We start from the raw sequence: 19,141 nt of genomic DNA, 5'->3' as shown, positions 1-19,141 counted from the left end.
GTTCATAGGTTTAATGTATTTTGATCAAATTTGCAACTCCCCTGTCACCTCCCCCTGTCCCCCACTAACCCTTCTCCCCAGCCCTCCTTCTGCTTTCATGCTCTTCTGTTTTTGCTTTTGATTACCCAGTGATTGCCATTAGAGTTGCTTACAGGAGTGTGAGTATTTTACCAACAGCTACACCTCTGAAGAAGATGTCTGTCTCTCCCCAAGTAACCATTAACTGACCATGAATCCTCAGGGAGGGGTGGGGCCTCATCCCATCATTTGCCTCCATGATAGGATGTTTAGAGGCTCATTCTTGTGCAGGTTATCGTAGTTGTTGTAAATTCAAGAATGCAATATTCACATGCCAAGAAATCAGCATTCCCATGCTATCCCTCTCCTTTTAACCCTGATGTGCTTTCTATCCTTTCCTCAAATGATATTCCCTGAGGTTTAGAGGTTGTGATGTAGATGCCCCATTTACGGCAGGGTTTTCACCAGCCATTTGTTCTCATCACTTTGACCAGTTCTGGATCTTTAGAGTTAGCACTGCTCACAGCAGAAAGCAGCTTTTCTGGCTGAAGTTGACAATAGTACTATTCAATGGGCATAAGCAGTTACTTAGAAGGGAATTTATTTGACAGACCTATCATGTTCATTTAGCAAAACAACAGCAGTAGTTTTCCCCAGTGGTACAAACACCCAAAACCACAGTCTTCTTACTGGATTTATAGTGCCAGGTGTGAATTCCCTCTTGTGGAGCGAGCTTCAAATCCACTCAGAAATTAGTTGGTTATACTGCATAGTATATTTGCCACTATTGTACAAATGGACACATGTTGTTTGACTAAGTGTAATGGGCCAGAAGGTTAAGTTTGAAGGCATCCTTCTTATACCTTTATATTGAAGACACTTTTCTTTTTGAAGAGAATCTTGTTATGTTTAGTCTTCCTTGGTTTTTTAAGTACTAGGATTACAAGGGTATACCATCACGCCTCACTTAAAATCCCTTTAATATTCCCCACAAGTATTCCCCACATACACACACTGTAGATTTACCTGTAATCTATTTAAGACCTCACATAATATTAATATTTTAATATGGGAAACATGTTTAAAGTAACTTCTAAGTCAGTCTCAGTAGTACATGCCTTTAGTCTTAGCTGTTCAGAGGACTGAGGCAGAACTCATTGCTTAAACCTAAGTTCAAAGTCAACCTGGAAAACATAGTCTATATCTGAAAATATAAAACAAAAGTCATGTGTAAGTTAGGTGAAGGGTTTATATGTGAATCATTGTATCTTAACCAGCTTCTATGTTTAAAATTCATTTTTTTTAATCTAATGAAGAGAAGAGTCCTGAAGGGTTTACTGAGTCACTGCATATGGAGGGTGTAGCCGGGTTTCGAGACAAGGAACCTGTTTCTCATGCTATGTTGTCTGCCACCTCTTCCAGAAACTGGGAAGGTGTGACAGCAATTTCACAGCAGGAAATAGGAACATTACCCAGCTTTCCCAAGACATGACTCAGCTTGGCACTTCAGAGAGTTGATCTTAAAGACGGTATTAACTTTTTTGATAGTCTCTAAATTATTGTCATGCTTCATTCAGGGTAAGAAGTGGTTATATTTCCATATATAAGGTAAAAACATAAAAATTTAGTTGTATTGGGGGGAAAGGATAAAGTTAGGATATGTGTTCTCATGTAGATTCCAAGTAAATTCCTAAGCAAGGGTTCTGATTAAATCAGCAATGTAACCATTCCAAACAGCACTTGTATATATGTGTATGTATAGTCTTTAGGTTTCAAACATCTTTTAAGGTGGAGATACCACTCAGTGGGAGAGCACTTACCTAGCATACATAAGGTTCTAGTCTAAAAACCTAGTACCTCAAACCAAAGACGTTGGTTTTTGAAACAGTTTGGTCTCAAACTCATTATATTCCTACCTCAGGTTCCAAGTGTTGGGCTTACATACAAACATAACCCAGTTCAAATATTTCAAAAAAGCCTTTGTTTTCATATTCTTGAATTATAAATATTCAATGCTAGTGTCTTAATGAGTGTTCACCATTTCATCCTTCCAGTAGGAGCCCTATTTGTTAACATAGCTTGTAATAATAATGGAAATGGTGCCCAACTTGGGGGTACATGGCAAAGGTCAAAAGCCTTAACAGTTGTTTAGAGAAGTATGTGTTTTGTTGAACTGAAATTGAGTTGAGATAGTATTCTTAGAAAAGTGTTTATATTTTAGAACTATAAAAATACATATATTTTTCTATGCATCTACTCAAAGAAAAGAGAGCCAAGTAAGTTTACCCAGATAGCTCCTAACAGAAGGCCTAAGGATCAAGTGATAGATTCAGCACAAGCTCTTGAAAACTGCCTATACTTTGATTCTTCTCTTTCACTGATGCGGTGTCTTGTATTGGTGCTGGAGATCAAAGCCTCTCACATGCCCTGTGAGCCATGCTGTCCACAGCCCCACTGGGCTGGTTTTGTGTGATGATTTCTCTATACCTGGTATTGCTCTTTCTTGTTCCTACTTGAAAGAGTCTCCTGTGATCTGGAAACACTTGGAACTACTAGGTTTTGAATTGTGAAATTTAATATATATAACATGTAATATTAGATACATTATTTTAACAAAAATAATTAATAATTTACATAATAGTATATGACTATATTTAATATATAATAGGCAACACCTTATAGTTGGAGCTGGAAGCAGTTAGGAGGCTGAGACTGAATTCTAAAGCTTTGGGTGAGACAAACCATCACAGCACCCCACCTTAAAATCCTGCTTAAATAAGATCAGAAGATGTTAGCATGCTGGCTACTCTGTATAGTGGGTGCCTGTGTCATTTTCATGATTATTTGTCATGACTTTCTGCTGATCATTACTTATGCAGATATTCAGATGAGATCTTCAAAGGAAAGACCATCTACTATGCCCCTCCCTTTCCTCCCCTCAGAAGATACAACCTTATGGTAAACATTTGCTTAGTACCTAAGTCAAATGTCATGCTTTAGTAGAAAAAGAAATAACAACAAAAAAAAAATAACAACAACAAAAAAGCCGGCGGTGGTGGTGCACACATTTAATCCCAGCACTCAGGGGGCAGAGGCAGGTGGATGGATCTCTGATTTCGAGGCCAGTCTGGTCTACAAAGTGAACTTCAGGACAGGCTTCAAAGCTACATAGAAAAACCCTGGTCTTGAGGGAAAACAAAACAAAACCTGAAAACAAAGAAAGAAATAATGAAATGACAGCGTATTTCTTCAGTTTGATTTTATTGAAATTCAGTTTTTTGCAGTTCCTATACATGGTAATATAGTAATAACTGCACTTCCAAAGAAGCCAGATGTCAATGGGGTGCACTTGTAGTTACAGTTTCTTGGGACTGGGGGGAGATGATTGCTGAAGCCCAGGAGTTTGAGTCTAGCTTGCTCAACATAGTCCCTGTTCAGAAAAAAAAAAGAAATTGTATCATTCCCTTTTTACTGTTAAATTCATATCATGTGTCATCTTGAGAATTCTTATCCTGTAATTTGTGAGGAGAAATGAATTCAGATTCCTTACAAAGTTAAATATAAGTTAGAAGGTAGTTATTGGTCATTCCATATTCATTTTTTATGAATTTATTTTTTTTCCAATCCCAGTTCCCCCTCCCTCCTCACTTCCAACTCCCCCATTTCCTCACCCCCTCCTCCCATCTGTCTGTCCCATTATCTAGTTGTGGCAGGACCAAGGCACCTCTCCACCCCCACACCCCTGTGTCTAGGCTGCGCAAGGTATCTATCTCTCCATATAGAATGGGCTCCACTAAGTCAGTTTGTACATTAGTGTTAGATCTTGGACCCACTGCCGGTGACCTCATACATTGTCCCAGTGACACCATTGTCACCTATATTAAGGGACTCTAGTTCGGTCTTATGCAGGTTCTCCATTTGTCAGACCTGAGTCAGTGATCTCTCACTAGCTGATTCTGTGGGTTTCCCCATAATGGTCATGACGCCTTTGTTCATATTATTACTACTCCCTCACTTCAATTGTACTCCAGGAGCTTGGCCCATTGGTTAGTTGTGGATTTCTGCATCTTCTTCCATCTGTTTCTGGAGAAGGGTTCAGTCTTCTCTGGGGTTATGGATTGTAGGCTGGGTATCTTTTGCTTTATGCCTGATATCCACATGAGTGAGTACATACTATACTTGTCTTTCTGGTTTTTGGTTACCTCACTCATGATGGTTTTTTCTAGTTCTGTCCATTTGCCTGCGAATTTCAGGATATCATTGTTTCTTACCGCTAAGTAGTACTCCATTGTGTAAATATATCACATTTTCTTTATCCACTTTTCAGTTGAGGGGCATCTGGACTGTTTCCAAGATCTGGTTATTACAAATAATGTTGCTATGAACATATTTGAGCAAATGTCCTTGTGGTTTGAATGTGCCTCCTTCGGGTATATGCCCAACAGTAGTATTTCAGGGTCTTGAGATAGGTTGATCCCTAATATTTTGAGAAATCACCATACTGATTTCTACATAGGCTGTACAAGTTTGCACTCCACATCCGCTCCAGCATCCATTCTGATCAGTGTAAGATGGAATCTCAGAGTGGTTTTGATTTGCATTTCCCTAATGACTAAGGATGTTGAGCATTTCCTTAAGTGTCTTTCTGCCATTTGAGATTGTCCTGTTGAGAATTCTCTATTTAGATCTGTACCCCATTTTTTTTAATTGGAATGCTTGGTAGTTTGATTTCTAGTTTGTTGAATTCTTTGTATATCCTACAGATGAGCCCTCTGTCAGATATGAGGTTGGTGAAGATCTTTTCCCATTCTGTTTGTTGACTGTCTTCTTTGCTTTACAGAAGTTTCTCAGTTTCAGGAGCTCCTGTTGCATTTAGTCTTCCTGCCAGTCACCCGGGCCCTGCCTCTGTCTCAGCCCCCAAATAACACACAGGATGCTATATTAATTATGAAGCTGTTGACCGTTTGCTATGGTTTCTAATCACCTAGCTCTGACTTAATCATTAACCCATAACCACCAACATAAATTTTTATAAGGACTTATCTTTCTGAGAATGCCAAACTTGCATTATCTCCTCCAGGGATCACATCTCAACAACTCTTCACTACATTTCCCAGAATCCTCTTAGACTCCTAGTCCCACCTATCTTGCTTTCCTATTGGCCAACAGTGCTTTATTTATACCAATCAAACATATACACAGAAGGACTTCTCCATCAAGGTCCTATTTATTAATTGTTGCTCTCAGTGTCTGTGCTACTGGTGTTCTATTTAGGAAGTGGTCCCCTGTGCCTATGCATTCAAATATATTTCCCATTTTCTCTTCTATGAGGTTCAGTGTGGATGGATTTATAATGAGATCTTTGATCCATTTGGACTTGAATTTTGTGTATGACAATAGATATGGATCTATTTGCATTCTTCTACATGTTGACAGTGATACCATTTGTTGAATATATTTTCTTTTTTCCATTTTATATTTTTAGCTTCTTTGTCAAAAACTGGGTGTTCATAGCTGTGGGTTGGTATTGGGGTTTTTAATTTGATTTCATTGGTCCACCTTTCTGTTTTTATGTCAATACCAAGTTGTTTTCATTACTATAGCTCTATATTAAGAACTTGAACTCAGAGATGGTGATGACCTTAGATGATCCTTTATTATATGATTGTTTTGGCTATCCTGAGTTTTTTGTTTTTCCATATGAAGTTAAGTATTTCTCTTTCAAGGTCTGTGAATAATTGTGCTGGGATTTTGATGGGGATTACATTAATCTGTAGATTTCTTTTGGTAGGATTGCCATTTTTACTATGTTGATCCTCCCTATCCTAGAGCATGGGAGATCTTTCCATTTTCTGATATCCTCTTTGATTTCTTTAAAGACTTGAAGTTCTTGTCATACAGGTCTTTCACTTGTTTGGTTAGAATCACCCCAAGATATTTTATGTTATTTGTGGCTATGGTGAAGGGGATGCTTCTCTGATTTCCATCTCAGCCCGTTTGTTATGTGTATATAAGAGGGCTACTGACTTTTTTTTTTTTACTTAATCTTGTATCCTGCTACTTTACTGAAGGTATTTATCAGTTGTAAGATTTTTCTGTAGAATTTTTGGGATCACTTATGTATACTATCATATCATTAGCAAATAGTTTTGACTTCTTTTTCAGTTTGTATCCCTTTGATCTCCTTTTGTTGTCTTATTGCTATAGCTAGAGCTTCAAGTACTATGTTGACTAAATATGAGGAAAGTAGACAGAGGTGTCTTGTTCCTGACTTCAGTAGGATTGCTTTGAGTTTCTCTCCATTTAGTTTGTGGTTGGCTATTGGGTTACTGTATATTGCCATTATTATGTTTAGGTATGTTCCTTATATCCCTATTCTGTCTAAGAACTTTATCGTAAAGGGGTATTGAATTTTGTCGAAGGCTTTTTCAGCATCTAGTGAGATGATCATGTGGTTTTTTTTCTTTCAGTCTGTTTATGTGATGGATTACATTGAACCATCCCTGCATCTCTGGGATGAATCCTACTTGGTCATATTGGATGATTTTTCTGAGTATTTTTCATGAGGGAAATTGTCATTCTCTTTCTTAGTTGTATCTTTATGTGGTTTGGGTATCACGGTAATTGTAGTCTCATGAAAAGAGTTTGGCAATGTTCCTTCTGTTTCTATTGGAATAATTTGAGGAGTATTGGTATTAGATACTTTTTGAACATCTGGTAGAATTCTGCACTGAATCCATCTGGGCCTGGGCTTTTGTTTGTTTGTTTGTTTGTTTGTTTGTTTGTTTTTTGGTTGGGGAGACTGTTGATAACTTTTACTATTTCCTTAGGGGTTATAGATGTATTTAATTTTATCTGTTCTTGCTGGGCATTGGTGGTGCACACCTTTAATCCCAGCACTCGGGAGGCCGAGACAGGAGGATCTCTATAAGTTCGAGGCCAGCCTGATCTACAGAACAAGTTCTAGGACAGCCTCCAAAAAAAATACAGAGAAACCTTGTCTCGAAAAGAAAAAAGTATATCTGTTCTTGATTTAATTTTGGTATGTGGTACTTATCTAGAAAATTGTCCATTTCCATTAACTTGTCCAGTTTTGTGGAGTACAGGGTTTTGAAGTATAACCTGATGATTCTCTGGATTTCCTCAGTGTCTGTTGTTATATCCCCCTTTTCGTTTCTGATTCTGTTAATTTGGATATTCTCTGTCTTTTGGATAGTTTGGATAAAGGTTTGTCTATTTTGTTGAATTTCTCAAAGAACCAACTCTTGTCTCATTGATTCTTTGTATTATTTTCTTTGTTTCTATTTTATTGATTTCAGCCCTCAATTTGACTATTTCTTGCCATCTATTCCTTCTGGGTGAGTTTGCTTCTTTTTGTTCTAGCACTTTCAGTGGTTCTGTTAATTCACTAGTGTGGGATTTTTCCAGCTTCTTTATGTAGGCACTGAGTGCTACGAACTTTCCTCTCAGCACCGCTTTCATTGTGTCCCATAAGTTTGGGTGTGTTGTGAGTTAACTTTCATTAAATTTTAGGAAATCTTTTATTACTTCCTTGACCCAGTGGTGGTTCAGTTGATCATTGTTCAATTTCCATGTGTTTGTGGGCTTTCTGAAATTAATGTTGCTGTTGAATTCTAACTTTAAGCTATGGTGATCTGATAGGGTTCATGGGTTTATTCCCTTTTTTTTTTTTTTGTATCTGTGGAGGTTTGCTTTGTTATGTAGAATGAATATGTGGTTGATTTTTGAGAAGGTTTCATGAGGTACTGAAAAGAAAGTATATGGGTAGAATGTTCTATAGATGTCTGTTAAGACCATTTGAGTCATGACATCTGTTAGTTCCCTTATTTCTGTGTTAAGCTTCTGTCTGACAGACCTGTCCAGTGGTGAGAGTGGGGCGTTGAAGTCTCCCACTATTAGTGCTTGGGGCTTGATTTGTTATTTAAGCTTTAGTAATGTTTCTTTTACAAATGCAGGAGAACTTGTGTTTGAGGCATAGATGTTCAGAATTGAGAGTTCCTCTTGATGGATTTTTCCTGTGATGAATATGAAATGCCCTTCTTTGTCTTTTTTGATTGATTTTAGTTTGAAGTCTATTTTGTTAGATATTAGGATAGCTACCCCAGCTTGTTTCTTAGGTCCATTTGATTGGAAAATTTTTTTTCCAACCCTTTACTCAGGTAATGTCTGCCTGTAAGTTTGAGGTGTGTTTCTTATATACAGCAGAAGGATGGATTCTGTTTTCATATCCAATGTATCAGCCTGTGTCTTTTTGTAGGTGAATTGAGACCATTTATATTAATGGATATTAATGACCAGTGATTGCTAGTTCCTGTTATTTTTGTTTTTGTTGGTGGTGATGGCATTGTGTGTTCAGTTCCCTTCTTTGGGGTCTGCTGCTGTAAGCTCATCTATTTCCTGTGTTCTTGTGGACATAGGTGATTTCCTTGGGTTGGTGTTTTCCTTGTAGTACTTTCTGTGGGACTGGATCTGTGGATAGATATTCTTTAAATTTGTTTTTATCGTGGAATATCTTATTTTCTCCATCTATGGTTATTGAAAGCTTTACTGGGTAAAGTAGTCTGGGCTGGCATCCGTGGTCCCTTAGTGTCTGCATAACTTCTGACCAGGACCTTCTGACTTTCATTGTTTCCATTGAGAAGTCAGGTATAATTCTGATAGGTCTGCCTCTATATGTTACCTGGCCTTTCTCCTTTGCAGCTCTTAATATTCTTTCTTTATTCTGTATGTGTATTATTTTGATTATTGTGTGGCGAGGGGACCATTTTTTTAGTTCAGTCTATTTGGTGTTCTGTAAGTTTCTTGTATTTTCATAGGCATGTCTTTCTTTAGTTTGGGAAAGTTTTCTTCTATGATTTTGAATATATTTTCTGTGCTTTTGGTTTGGACTTCTTCTACCCCTTTTTTTTGTTTGTTTGTTTTTTTTGTTTGTTTGTTTGTTTTTTTTTTTCGAGACAGGGTTTCTCTGTATTGTTTTGGAGGCTGTCCTGGAACTCTCTCTCTCTATAGACCAGGCTGGCCTCGAACTCACAGAGATCCGCCTACCTCTGCCTCCCGAGTGCTGGGATTAAAGGAGTGGGCCACCAACACCCAGCTATCCCTATTATTCTTAGGTTTGGTCTTTTCATAGTGTCCCAGATTTCCTACATGTTTTGTGTTAAGGATTTGTTAGATGTAAAATTTTCTTTGACTGATGAATCTACTTCCTCCAAGTTATCTTCAGTGCCTGAAATTTATTCTTCCATCTCTTGTATTCTGTTGTTTATGTTTGCATTTGTGGTTCATGATTATTTACCCAGATTTTCTGTTTCCAGGATTCCCTTGGTTTGTGTTTTCTTTATTGCCTCTATTTCAGATTTCATGTCTTGAATCATTTCCTTCATTTGTCTGATTGTTTTTTCTTTGTTTTCTCTAAGGGATTTGTTGATATCTTCCTATTTTTTTATTTGTCTTTTCCTCCATTTCTTTAAGGGAATTTTTCATTTCTTCTTTAAGGGCCTCAGAAAATTATTTTTTAAGTCATTTTCTTCTACTTCATCTGTGTTGGAATATTCGGGTCTTACTGTTGTAACACAGCTAGTTTCTAGTGGTGCCTTATTGCTCTTTATGTTGTTGAGTGTGTTGTTGTCTGTGCATCTTTCCTCTAATCAGTATAGGCGGAGCTTGTGCTTCAGGTTCTCTCTTTCTCCAGTTGGTATAATTGAGGGCTGTGGCTCTGTTGCCTGCTCCTTCAGGCAGAAGTAGAACAGAGCTTCCAATGAATGCTCCTTCTGGTAGAAGTGGGCCCAATGCTCAGGGGGTCACTCCTTGAGGTACAGGTGGGGCTACAGCTCCTGTGGATGCTCCTCCCGTTGGAGGTATAAATGGAGCTAAGTTGATGTAATAGCAGGTTATCTCTCACTGATAAATGGCTGTGGATGCTGGCTCGGACACAGGTGCTCTTTCCCTGAGGAACTTTTTGCAATATTTTCTGGAAGCTACTGCTGGAAAGTGTTGCTGTTGCTTCACCCTAGTGATCAGTCTTTGCTCCTGAGGGTGAGGCTGGGGCCTCCCTCTGACGCTGCTTCCGGGCTGGGATTCCAGCCTCTCACTGATACTGCTCAGGGCCTGAAGCTCAAACCTACCTCTGATGCTGCTCCCGGATCTGAGGCTGGGGCCTCCCTCTGATGCTACTGTTCTTTCTGAGGCTCATGGCTCCCTTGACGCTGCTCTGGGCCTGAAGCTTGGGCCTTCCCTGATGCTGCTTCCAGGCTGTGATTCGGACGTCTTACTGACACTACTCCAGGCCTGAAGCTCTGGCCTCTGGCCTCCCTCTGACACTGCTTTGTGCATAATGGCATCTGGTTCTTTAAGATATATTTTATTTCTCGTGTGTGTGTGTGTGTGTGTGTGTGTGTGTGTGTGTGTGTGTGTGTGTGTGTGTGTGTGTGTGTGTCCCTCCAGCCAACCCCTTGTATTTTGTTCCTTAAGACATTTCATTAAGCAGAAGATGAGACCTAGTAGTTCAGAGCACTTCTTGTTCTTATAGAGGACCTGGGTTCAATTCTCAACACTAGCATGACAGCCTACACCATCAGTAGTAACTCTAGCTTCAGGGGATCTGACATCCTCTTCTGACCTTGGGCTGGCACACATGTGGTATACAGGTATATGCAAGCAAAACACTATACATAAAAATACAAAAGCAAAAACCCCTTCATACCAGGCAAACCACTTTTTGTAAAATACTTTTATTTTGTGTGTATGTGTTTGTGTGTGAGCACATGCATCCTGTGATGTGCATGTGAAGGTTCATTGCAAGAGTGTCTTACCTTGTGGGCTCTGTGGATTGAACTTAGGTTGTTGCGCTTAGCTCCTGGGTCTCTCACTGGTTCCAGCCCTGAAATTGTAAGATGATTATAAACTTGGATATCTGACCAAGGCCACTTCTGTTGGACAGAAGATGATTTTCTTCCACAGAATGGCCAGTTTTCTAAGATGTTTACCATTTTTGTAAGTGAATATCTAATGTCATAGCTGGGTCTCTAGATTATTAGAATGTTCTCCAAATAGCGGAAATGGGTCTGTAGAACAGCCAACATTTTTATACAGTTTCTCTTAGAGAAATAAAATTCTTTATCCTAGATCCGATATCCAGTTTTCACAAGATGATTGCTGAGAAGGTTCTAGGAGGCTTCTGTTAAAAAAGCATTGCTTTCTGTTAATTAGAGATATGCAAGCCAACCAGCGCTCCATAGCCTTAATTGCAGAAATGATCCACACTGCTAGTCTGGTTCATGATGACGTTATTGACGATGCAAGTTCTCGAAGAGGAAAACATACAGTTAATAAAATCTGGGGTGAAAAAAAGGTATGATGGTTTTTATTGTTGTTTTGGAAAGTGTTTCATATCAAATCACATGCTTATGGGATTGCATTTGCTTTTCAGATTTGTAAAATATACCTGTTTGAATTTTCAAAGAAGTGTGTTGTATCTGCTTGACAGCAAAAACAAAAACTTGGCGCTTCTCCTTACTCACTGTTTTTCTTTTTCTTTCTTCTTTTAAAATTTATTTTTTTTTATTTTTATTTTTCAAGACAGGGTTTCTCTGTGTAGCTTTGTAGACCAGGCTGGCCTTGAACTCACAGAGATTCACCTGCTTCTGCCTCCCGAGTGCTGAGATTAAAGGCATGCACTACCATCGCCTGGCTTCACTATTTGTTTCGTGTAGAATTTCTTCTAGTTATAAGGAAACGCATTTGCATGGGTATTTCTTGAGGAATCCTACATTTTTCTGTTGGATTGCCTACATTCATTTGAATCCATAAGCATATGTTATTTGCTGCATGTTCCAGAGTGTCAAAGCAAATAAAAACTACAAAACAGAAAAATCTCAGAGATAGTGTTCTACCATCAAAACTTACCTTTTAAAAAGAGGTCCTGCCGGGCGGTGGTGGCACACGCCTTTAATCCCAGCACTCGGGAGGCAGAGGCAGGCGGATCTCTGTGAGTTCGAGGCCAGGCTGGACCGACAGCCTCCAAAACAATACAGAGAAACCCTGTCTCATAAAACCAAAAGAAAAAAAGAAAAAAAAAAAGAGGTCTTAATAAGGTTTGGTTCACACACACATACACATATATATGAAATAAGTATATTTGATATATTGAATATATATGTATATAATAATTATTTTATGGGTATGAGTGTTTTGTCTGCATGTATATATGCACACCACTTGTGTACCTGGTGCACAAGGAAGCTAGAAGAGAGCATTGGATCCTCTGGTAGTGGATTTACAAGGATTTAGAAACCACCATATGGGTGCTGGGAATCGAACCCTGGCCCTATAAAAGACTAGCCAGTGCTCTTAACTGCTGAGCCATCTCTCCAGCCCCTATATATTTATTTTTAAACATATTTTGCTGGTCCTCCAGGCAGGTAGAGCGGGGGAAGGGCCAGTACAGCTGGTCTCTTTCCAAGCTGAGTGGGATGGTGAGTGTCAAGGACTCAGACCCTCCCCCCATTAGTTATGAGGAGAAAATACTGAGTCGGGAGTCTGTCAAAGCAGGATCTCAATTTATTTTAACAGGTAGGAACTTATATAGGGCTGAGATAGGGGATGGGAATCTTACAATAGGGTAAGGTGACTTGAAGAGTAAGGGCCAATAATATTCCACCAAGCAGGCAGGTAGCTAGGCAGGGGACAATGTTACATCAGGTCTGGCTGAGTCACCCCCATGTGGAGGTTACAGGCCAGAGACAGGTGGCCAAACTGTAGCCAGGCTCAGGAGGTTACACTGGGCCTCAAATCCGAGCTCTAAACTCAAGTCAGGCTCAGGAGCTTACACTGGGCCTCACATCCAAGCCTTTCTTAGGTCCAACAGTATTTCCTATTTTATTAGCATCACTATTTTATTAGTGATGCTAATAAAATAGGAGCACACAAAATAGGGACTTTGAGTTGAGGATCTATAAATTATGGATTGAAGAATGAAGTTGAGCAAGTGCAAAGGAGGATATGTAGTCTTCTGAGATCAGACACACATTCACCCACACATGTGCCTCCATTGGCCGTCTCGCTTAGTGGAGAACAGACCAAGGCGCATGAAAAAAACTCCCCCTTCCATTGTACTTCACATACTTAAAGCTCCTGGTTCCCTCCTGTTGATTGCCAGTGGTCTCATGTGCTGGCTGTGCTTTAACGGGAATGAATTTTATGAAGTGATGAGTAACTAGTAAGTACATAAAAGTAGCACTATTCTAGATACTAGAGAACAGATAAATACTAAAATGACTATTTTGAAAATTCTGTTAACTCGGGCAGGGATGTAGGTCTGTTGCTGGAGCACATGCTTAGCATATAGAAAAGCCCCAAATCTAACCCCTAACATCTCATGAATGGGGTGTGGTGATTCATGTCTGTAATGCTAGCACTCAGGAGTCCACTTTGGCTACATAACAAGTTGAAGAACAGCTAGCTTTTTAAAAAATAAAATACAATACGGTGAGTAAAAATTTCTGGGAACTCTAGCATTTCTGTGTAATGGGAATCGAACTGATGCGTATCCTTAAATATGCAAAGTAATATGCATGTATAGATTGCATACTTGATTATACCATGTAATTGATTACATAATCTATAACTAATAATTTGTTCTGGGCACATCAATATCCTGGGCATCAAACATATACATATTAAACAGGTGCTTAACTACTGATATAGCTGTAAATTTTTTATCTGAATTGGTTTTTTTTTTTTTTTTCTCCTTTTTCCAGGCTGTTCTTGCCGGAGATTTAATTCTTTCTGCAGCATCCATAGTTCTGGCACGGATTGGAAACACAGCTGTTACATCTATTTTAACCCAAGTTATTGAAGATTTGGTGCGTGGTAAGTTAATTCTGATTTTTCTGTTTTATTCGATCCTGGTATTTAGCCAGGCAGTAAAACCATATCTCAAGTAACCTTCTCCTTCTTGATAGGTGAATTTCTTCAGCTAGGGTCGAAAGAAAATGAGAATGAAAGGTTTGCCCACTACCTTGAAAAGACCTTCAAGAAGACGGCCAGTCTGATAGCCAACAGTTGTAAAGCAGTATGTACGTTCTGTCTTTTTTCAAGTTGGAAAAAGCCCACACTTATTTCTTGGTGGCTAATTCTCTTAGAACCATTTAATTAGAGAATCTTAAAATAGCATCCTAAAGTCCCAAAAGGTCAGGGGAAAGATTGCATCCCAGGCAACTTCTGCTGGGTTTTCATTTTTGCTGTCCTCTTTTGGTATGGAAATAATGAACTTTTCTTCCATCTTTTCTCTCTCAACTATCAATCATACTTGCCAATCTCGGCTGGCAGGATAACTCAGCAGGGAAGCCTTTGCCATATAAGCCTCATGTGAGTTCCCTGGAATCTAGGAGAAGAAAGAAGTGATTTCAGGAACTGTACTCTGACCTCCACACACATGCCATGGCACATGTATACCCATTCTGAAACATATTAAACATACTTATGATAAAAAATTAATACATGTCACCATCAAAATTATGTAGCATTCTGAGCAATGTTTTGTCATAGTTGTTGTCACACATTATTTCTGACATTTTACTTTAAAAAAAATTATAACACATATTTACCTAGGAGAAAATTGTTTTAATTATTAGATTCCACTAGTATTTTATAAACTTGTTAATAAAAAGGAGGCCTAGCCGATTATATCTCCTATACATAAGCAGTAATTTTCAGAGTATAAATTGAGTAATAAGGACTTCCTCTCACAATCTCCCTGGTGGTCTTCACCTGCTCTTTGTATTGTGCTCTCTGCCTCTCAACTTTACCCCCATACTTAAATCAGTGTCTTTAATCTGTATATTAAAATGTGGGGTCATCACTGTTCACACAATCTCTCCATAAACTATTCTGTGAGAAGCCGTGTTTGGTGGTGCATGCCTGTACTCATAGCACTTGGAGGCAGAAACAGGAAAATTGTGTGCTCAAGGCCAACCAGGACTACATAGTGAGTTTTAGCCCACCCTGAACTATACATGACATTCTGCCTCAAAAACAACAACACATTGTATATCTAAGCATGTCTCAGACTTGCAGGTTTAGAGAAGAAATGAAATAGTCTAGGACTGCGGATAAAGCTTGGTGGTAGAGCACATGCCTACCACCATGCATAAATTCCTAGGTTTAATCCCTAGTATTTCCTACTTCTTCCCCAAAACAAATTTTTTAAGGAAGAAAGGGAGAAAGTGAGAAAAAATAAAATAAAGAAGTGTTCTGTTCTGACCACAAGGAGGCGTGCTCACAGTGTCCCAGATGTCTTTTAGAATAACAGCAAAATCATAGTGCAAGCACTCTGAACACAAGTTCTGTATTTAAGTGCCCATGGGTAGAAATATTCCAGGGGTGTTGGGTTTTTAAAATGACTACTTTTATAAGCTCTTGGTATTTAAGATGTAGACATATGAGCAAAGACATTCATGCAAAGAAAATTTGACATGCCAAAGAGGGAAAATAAGAATTTGGAGACAAAAATCATTAGACAAGTCTTGGGGCTCCATAATGATGTGGGAATTTAAAGGAAGCTTATCAGAATTTTATTCAGTCTACTAAAGACACCTTTTCCCCCTTACTATGCCTCCTCACTCATTTTTATCTACCTATTATGTTTATAACCAAAAGAATATTACAATCTAGAAAGGGGGCTGGCTAGAGAAACAGCTTTGAGGGCTGGAATGGTATTAAAATAGAATTGATGTTATTTTCAAAACATAGTTGGCCATCTATTTGTATTCATAGTCATGCTAAATGCACTCTGTAGCTTACCAGTTAATATCATGATTTGTACCCAGAAAATCTGGTAGGAATGAGACAGCAATAACAATAGCAAAACCCTTCTCTCTGTCTTTATTGTGTGCTGTTGTCATCTTCATATCTGTTTCACCCAACACATTGGTCTTGGTGCTCTTTGGTTCTTCCTTCCTCTGTTTCATTTTTGTATAAATAAGATACATGTATATTATTTCCTAGTCTTGGTAACCTGTAATAAATTAGTAAGTAGAGTTTGTTCTGCTTGCTTACCTATACTATATTCTGGGTGATTTCATATTAATTATAGAATCTTCATCACTCTAAAAACAGTTATATAGATCAAGGTGTGGTGGCACACACCCTTTTTTCCCTCCAGCACGCAGGAAACAGAGGAAGGTAGATCTCTAAGTTTGAGACATACTTGGTCTGCATAGCAAGTTCCAGGCCAACTAGGACTACAAAGTGAGACCTTGTCCAAAAGAAAACAAGCAAGCAGAAAACCACAGCTGTACAATATCTGTTGTGTGCCTATAGCATCACTTGCTCAGTCAGTCTCATATATAGGCATTTAGGTTTTTGCTATTATACAGTCATAAGCTACACTACCACTACTTTGTGTGTATGTGTTGTGAGGCTTACTTTTTGTATAAATTTAGAGGTCATATATGTGTAGTTTGTCAAGCACCACCGGATCTCCTTGCATAAGGGCACGTGAATTGCTGTCAGCAACTTGAGTGTCTTCCTCTTTCACTGTGGTTTTACTAATATAAAATTCACACTAGATTTTTTTATTTTTGGCAATCCAGTTTGCCTTAATTGCGTCTCTCACTTCTTGAGTAAGGCTGAATGCTATTCAGATTATTGAGGGCTACTTGGGCTTTTTTGTTTTGTGTTTATTTTTTTTATTACATTATTATTTGGGGAAGTACCTGAACGGCACAGCACATGAGTGGAGGTCAACAGGTTTGTGGAGTTGGTTCTCTCTTTCTACCTTTATGTGGCTTCTGGAGATCAAACCCCAGTTGCCAGGTTTTGGGGGCAAGAGTATTTATGATTGAGGTCTGTTTTCATATCTCTTTTCTTTTTTTTTTTTTGAGTTGTCTATGTCTTTTACACATTTATACTTCATATTTGCAGAAGGCTTCTGTTTTGTTTAAGGCAAAATCTTGCCCTGTATTCCAAGCTGGCCTGCAACCCATGATCTTCCTGTTTCAGACTCTTGATTACTGAGATTACTGGTTTACAATATTATCTCCAGATTTTTGTGATACTATGTTGCATGTATTTTCTCTCTGTTTAATATATTCATTTATAATGGTACAAACTCTAAGTCTCTACAGTATTTTAGTTTTTGTATTCTTTTTTATGTGTGGGGTGTTTGCCTGCATGTGTATCTGTGCACCATGTGCGTGTAGTGCCCAATGAGGTCAGATACCCTGAGACTAGAGTTATAGATGTTCTCGAACCACTATGTGGGTGCTGGAATTGAACCCAGGGTCTCCAGAAGAGTAGCTAGTGATCTTAACTGCTGAGCAATCTTCTCTAACCCCTCTAACCCTTTTTGTTTGTTTTGTTTTGAGACAGGGTTTCATTTAGTCCTGGGTGATTTGGAACTGTCTGTTAGACAAGGCTAGCCATAAATCCATAAAACTACTCCTGCCTCTGCCTCCCAAGTGCTGGATGAAAGATGTATACCACCATAGCTTCTACACTATTTTAAATAAGTAACACCATAATACATACTATCTACCCATCAGAAAATATCTCTAATCTTATGGTGGTGTGAGTATATATTCCAAAGGTAGAGATCCTTGTCAGACTTTGCCCCCTCCAGTGCAAACAGTACTTTTCAGTCTTTTCTGAGATGAGGTTTGTGGGAATGTGGTGTGAAGTATGGTCCTCAAGTGGCATTTGCTTCAGGCAAAACAGTTAGTCAAGCTCCTCTTTCTTTGGCTTGATCATTTTTCGTATTCCACCCACTTCCAGGAAGACGTGAGACAGCTCTCTGGTGCTGAGTACAAGTAGTGTCATACAGCTTGCCTTCTTGCCATTTAAGCACTGTGCCACATTGTATCTGATTATATACTTGTGACAGTTGCTTTCAGTTCCTTAACCTAGTTAAGGGAGCCAGGACTTCAAGCTGAACAGAAATTTTGACTCTAAGTCAGTAAGGAGTTCATTGCTGGGTTGGTATAGATGAGCCAGAAAGGGACAGTGCAGACAGACCTCAGCTTGCTATTGGCTTGGGCAACTTTCTTTCTTTCTTTTTTTGTTTTGTTTTTCGAGACAAGGTTTCTCTGTATTGTTTTGGAAGCTGTCCTGGAACTGGCTCTGTAGACCAGGCCTGCCTCTGCCTCCTGAGTGCTGGGATTAAAGGCTTCAGTTGTGTGTCGTGAGAAACATCACTACTGACTGACTAAGAGAACACTCTTTTAGAGTCAGACATTGGATTCAGGTTCTGATTTCTGCATGTCTTAGCTATGTAACTTCTGGAATATCCAACACCTCAGTTCCTCAAAACTCATAAGTATATAAGAAGTCTTAAGATAGTGAGTGCATGGTGAATGTCCAGAATTTGTTAGATTTTATCATCATTAGCCATGAAAGTATTTATGAGCTGTTGTGAAACCTAATGCTAGTTATATGTACCACAAATGCTAATTCATTGGCTTTAAAAAGATACTTTCCATTTACTCTTTTTTGGAAGAAGTTTCTGTTTCTGGGTATTAGCTTTGTGTTGAGAAGACAGCATTAATCTCACTACTGGAGACTGTGTCATTATTAGTTCTTTCTGCTTAGCAGGGAATCACTTTGTTCTGAGTTTAGCATACCCAGCTGCCTGAACCTTGCCTTTCTCTCACTCTGACCCAACTTCTTTTATAAATTGACCTCCACGTGGTCTCATGGAATAGTTGAAGAGAGTTCTTCCTCAGAAGCCATGGGTTACAAGTCTTTGCTTTTGGAAGCAGTTAAGATTTTACTAGTGCCTGGCCTCTTTGGTGTGCAGTTGAATCCTGTTCTCCTGCATTACAGCTGTAGACTTTATTAAGTCACCTGAAAGCATTACCAGGGCTGAAGTAGGGCTGAGTGCTAGAAAGGAAAACAACACAAATTAGAACTGAGCCATGATGTGGCTAGCAGATCCTGCCTGCATCCTGTGGATACAGACAAAGGGGGATTCTTTTGTTTTCTGACTCAACTGTTTAGCCTAGGTTATCCTCAGATTTGTACTTTCCTGCCTCACCTCTTAAATGCCAGGATTACAAGTGTGCATGTCCACATTCAGCTAAACAGGAGGATTATTTTCTTTCTTTTT

The 19,141-nt window shown here is 38.9% G+C and overlaps 1 protein-coding gene across 3 annotated transcripts in view; it reads left to right on the top strand.

The window, feature by feature from the left end:
* Pdss1 (decaprenyl diphosphate synthase subunit 1) overlaps positions 1-19,141 on the top strand; it is a 44,702-nt gene that overhangs the window by 15,019 nt on the left and 10,542 nt on the right. Inside the window, exons 5-7 of one of the 3 annotated variants that reach the window (XR_005880700.1) lie at positions 11,248-11,389; positions 13,797-13,908; positions 14,001-14,114. Coding sequence is in view for 2 of the 3 variants with exons in the window: in XM_005082676.4 (XP_005082733.2) it covers positions 11,248-11,389; positions 13,797-13,908; positions 14,001-14,110 (364 nt within the window). In the remaining variant the exon portion in view is untranslated. Of the gene's footprint in view, positions 1-11,163; positions 11,390-13,796; positions 13,909-14,000; positions 14,115-19,141 lie in introns of all 3 variants that reach the window. The other 2 variants (XM_005082676.4, XM_040755397.1) reach the window with 2 other exon arrangements.

Source organism: Mesocricetus auratus, unplaced genomic scaffold (assembly GCF_017639785.1).
Source record: "Mesocricetus auratus isolate SY011 unplaced genomic scaffold, BCM_Maur_2.0 Super-Scaffold_100013, whole genome shotgun sequence".
Taxonomy (NCBI): domain Eukaryota; kingdom Metazoa; phylum Chordata; class Mammalia; order Rodentia; family Cricetidae; genus Mesocricetus; species Mesocricetus auratus.
The sequence above is the reverse complement of the archived record's forward strand: the minus strand, read 5'-3'. Positions and strand labels throughout refer to the sequence as shown.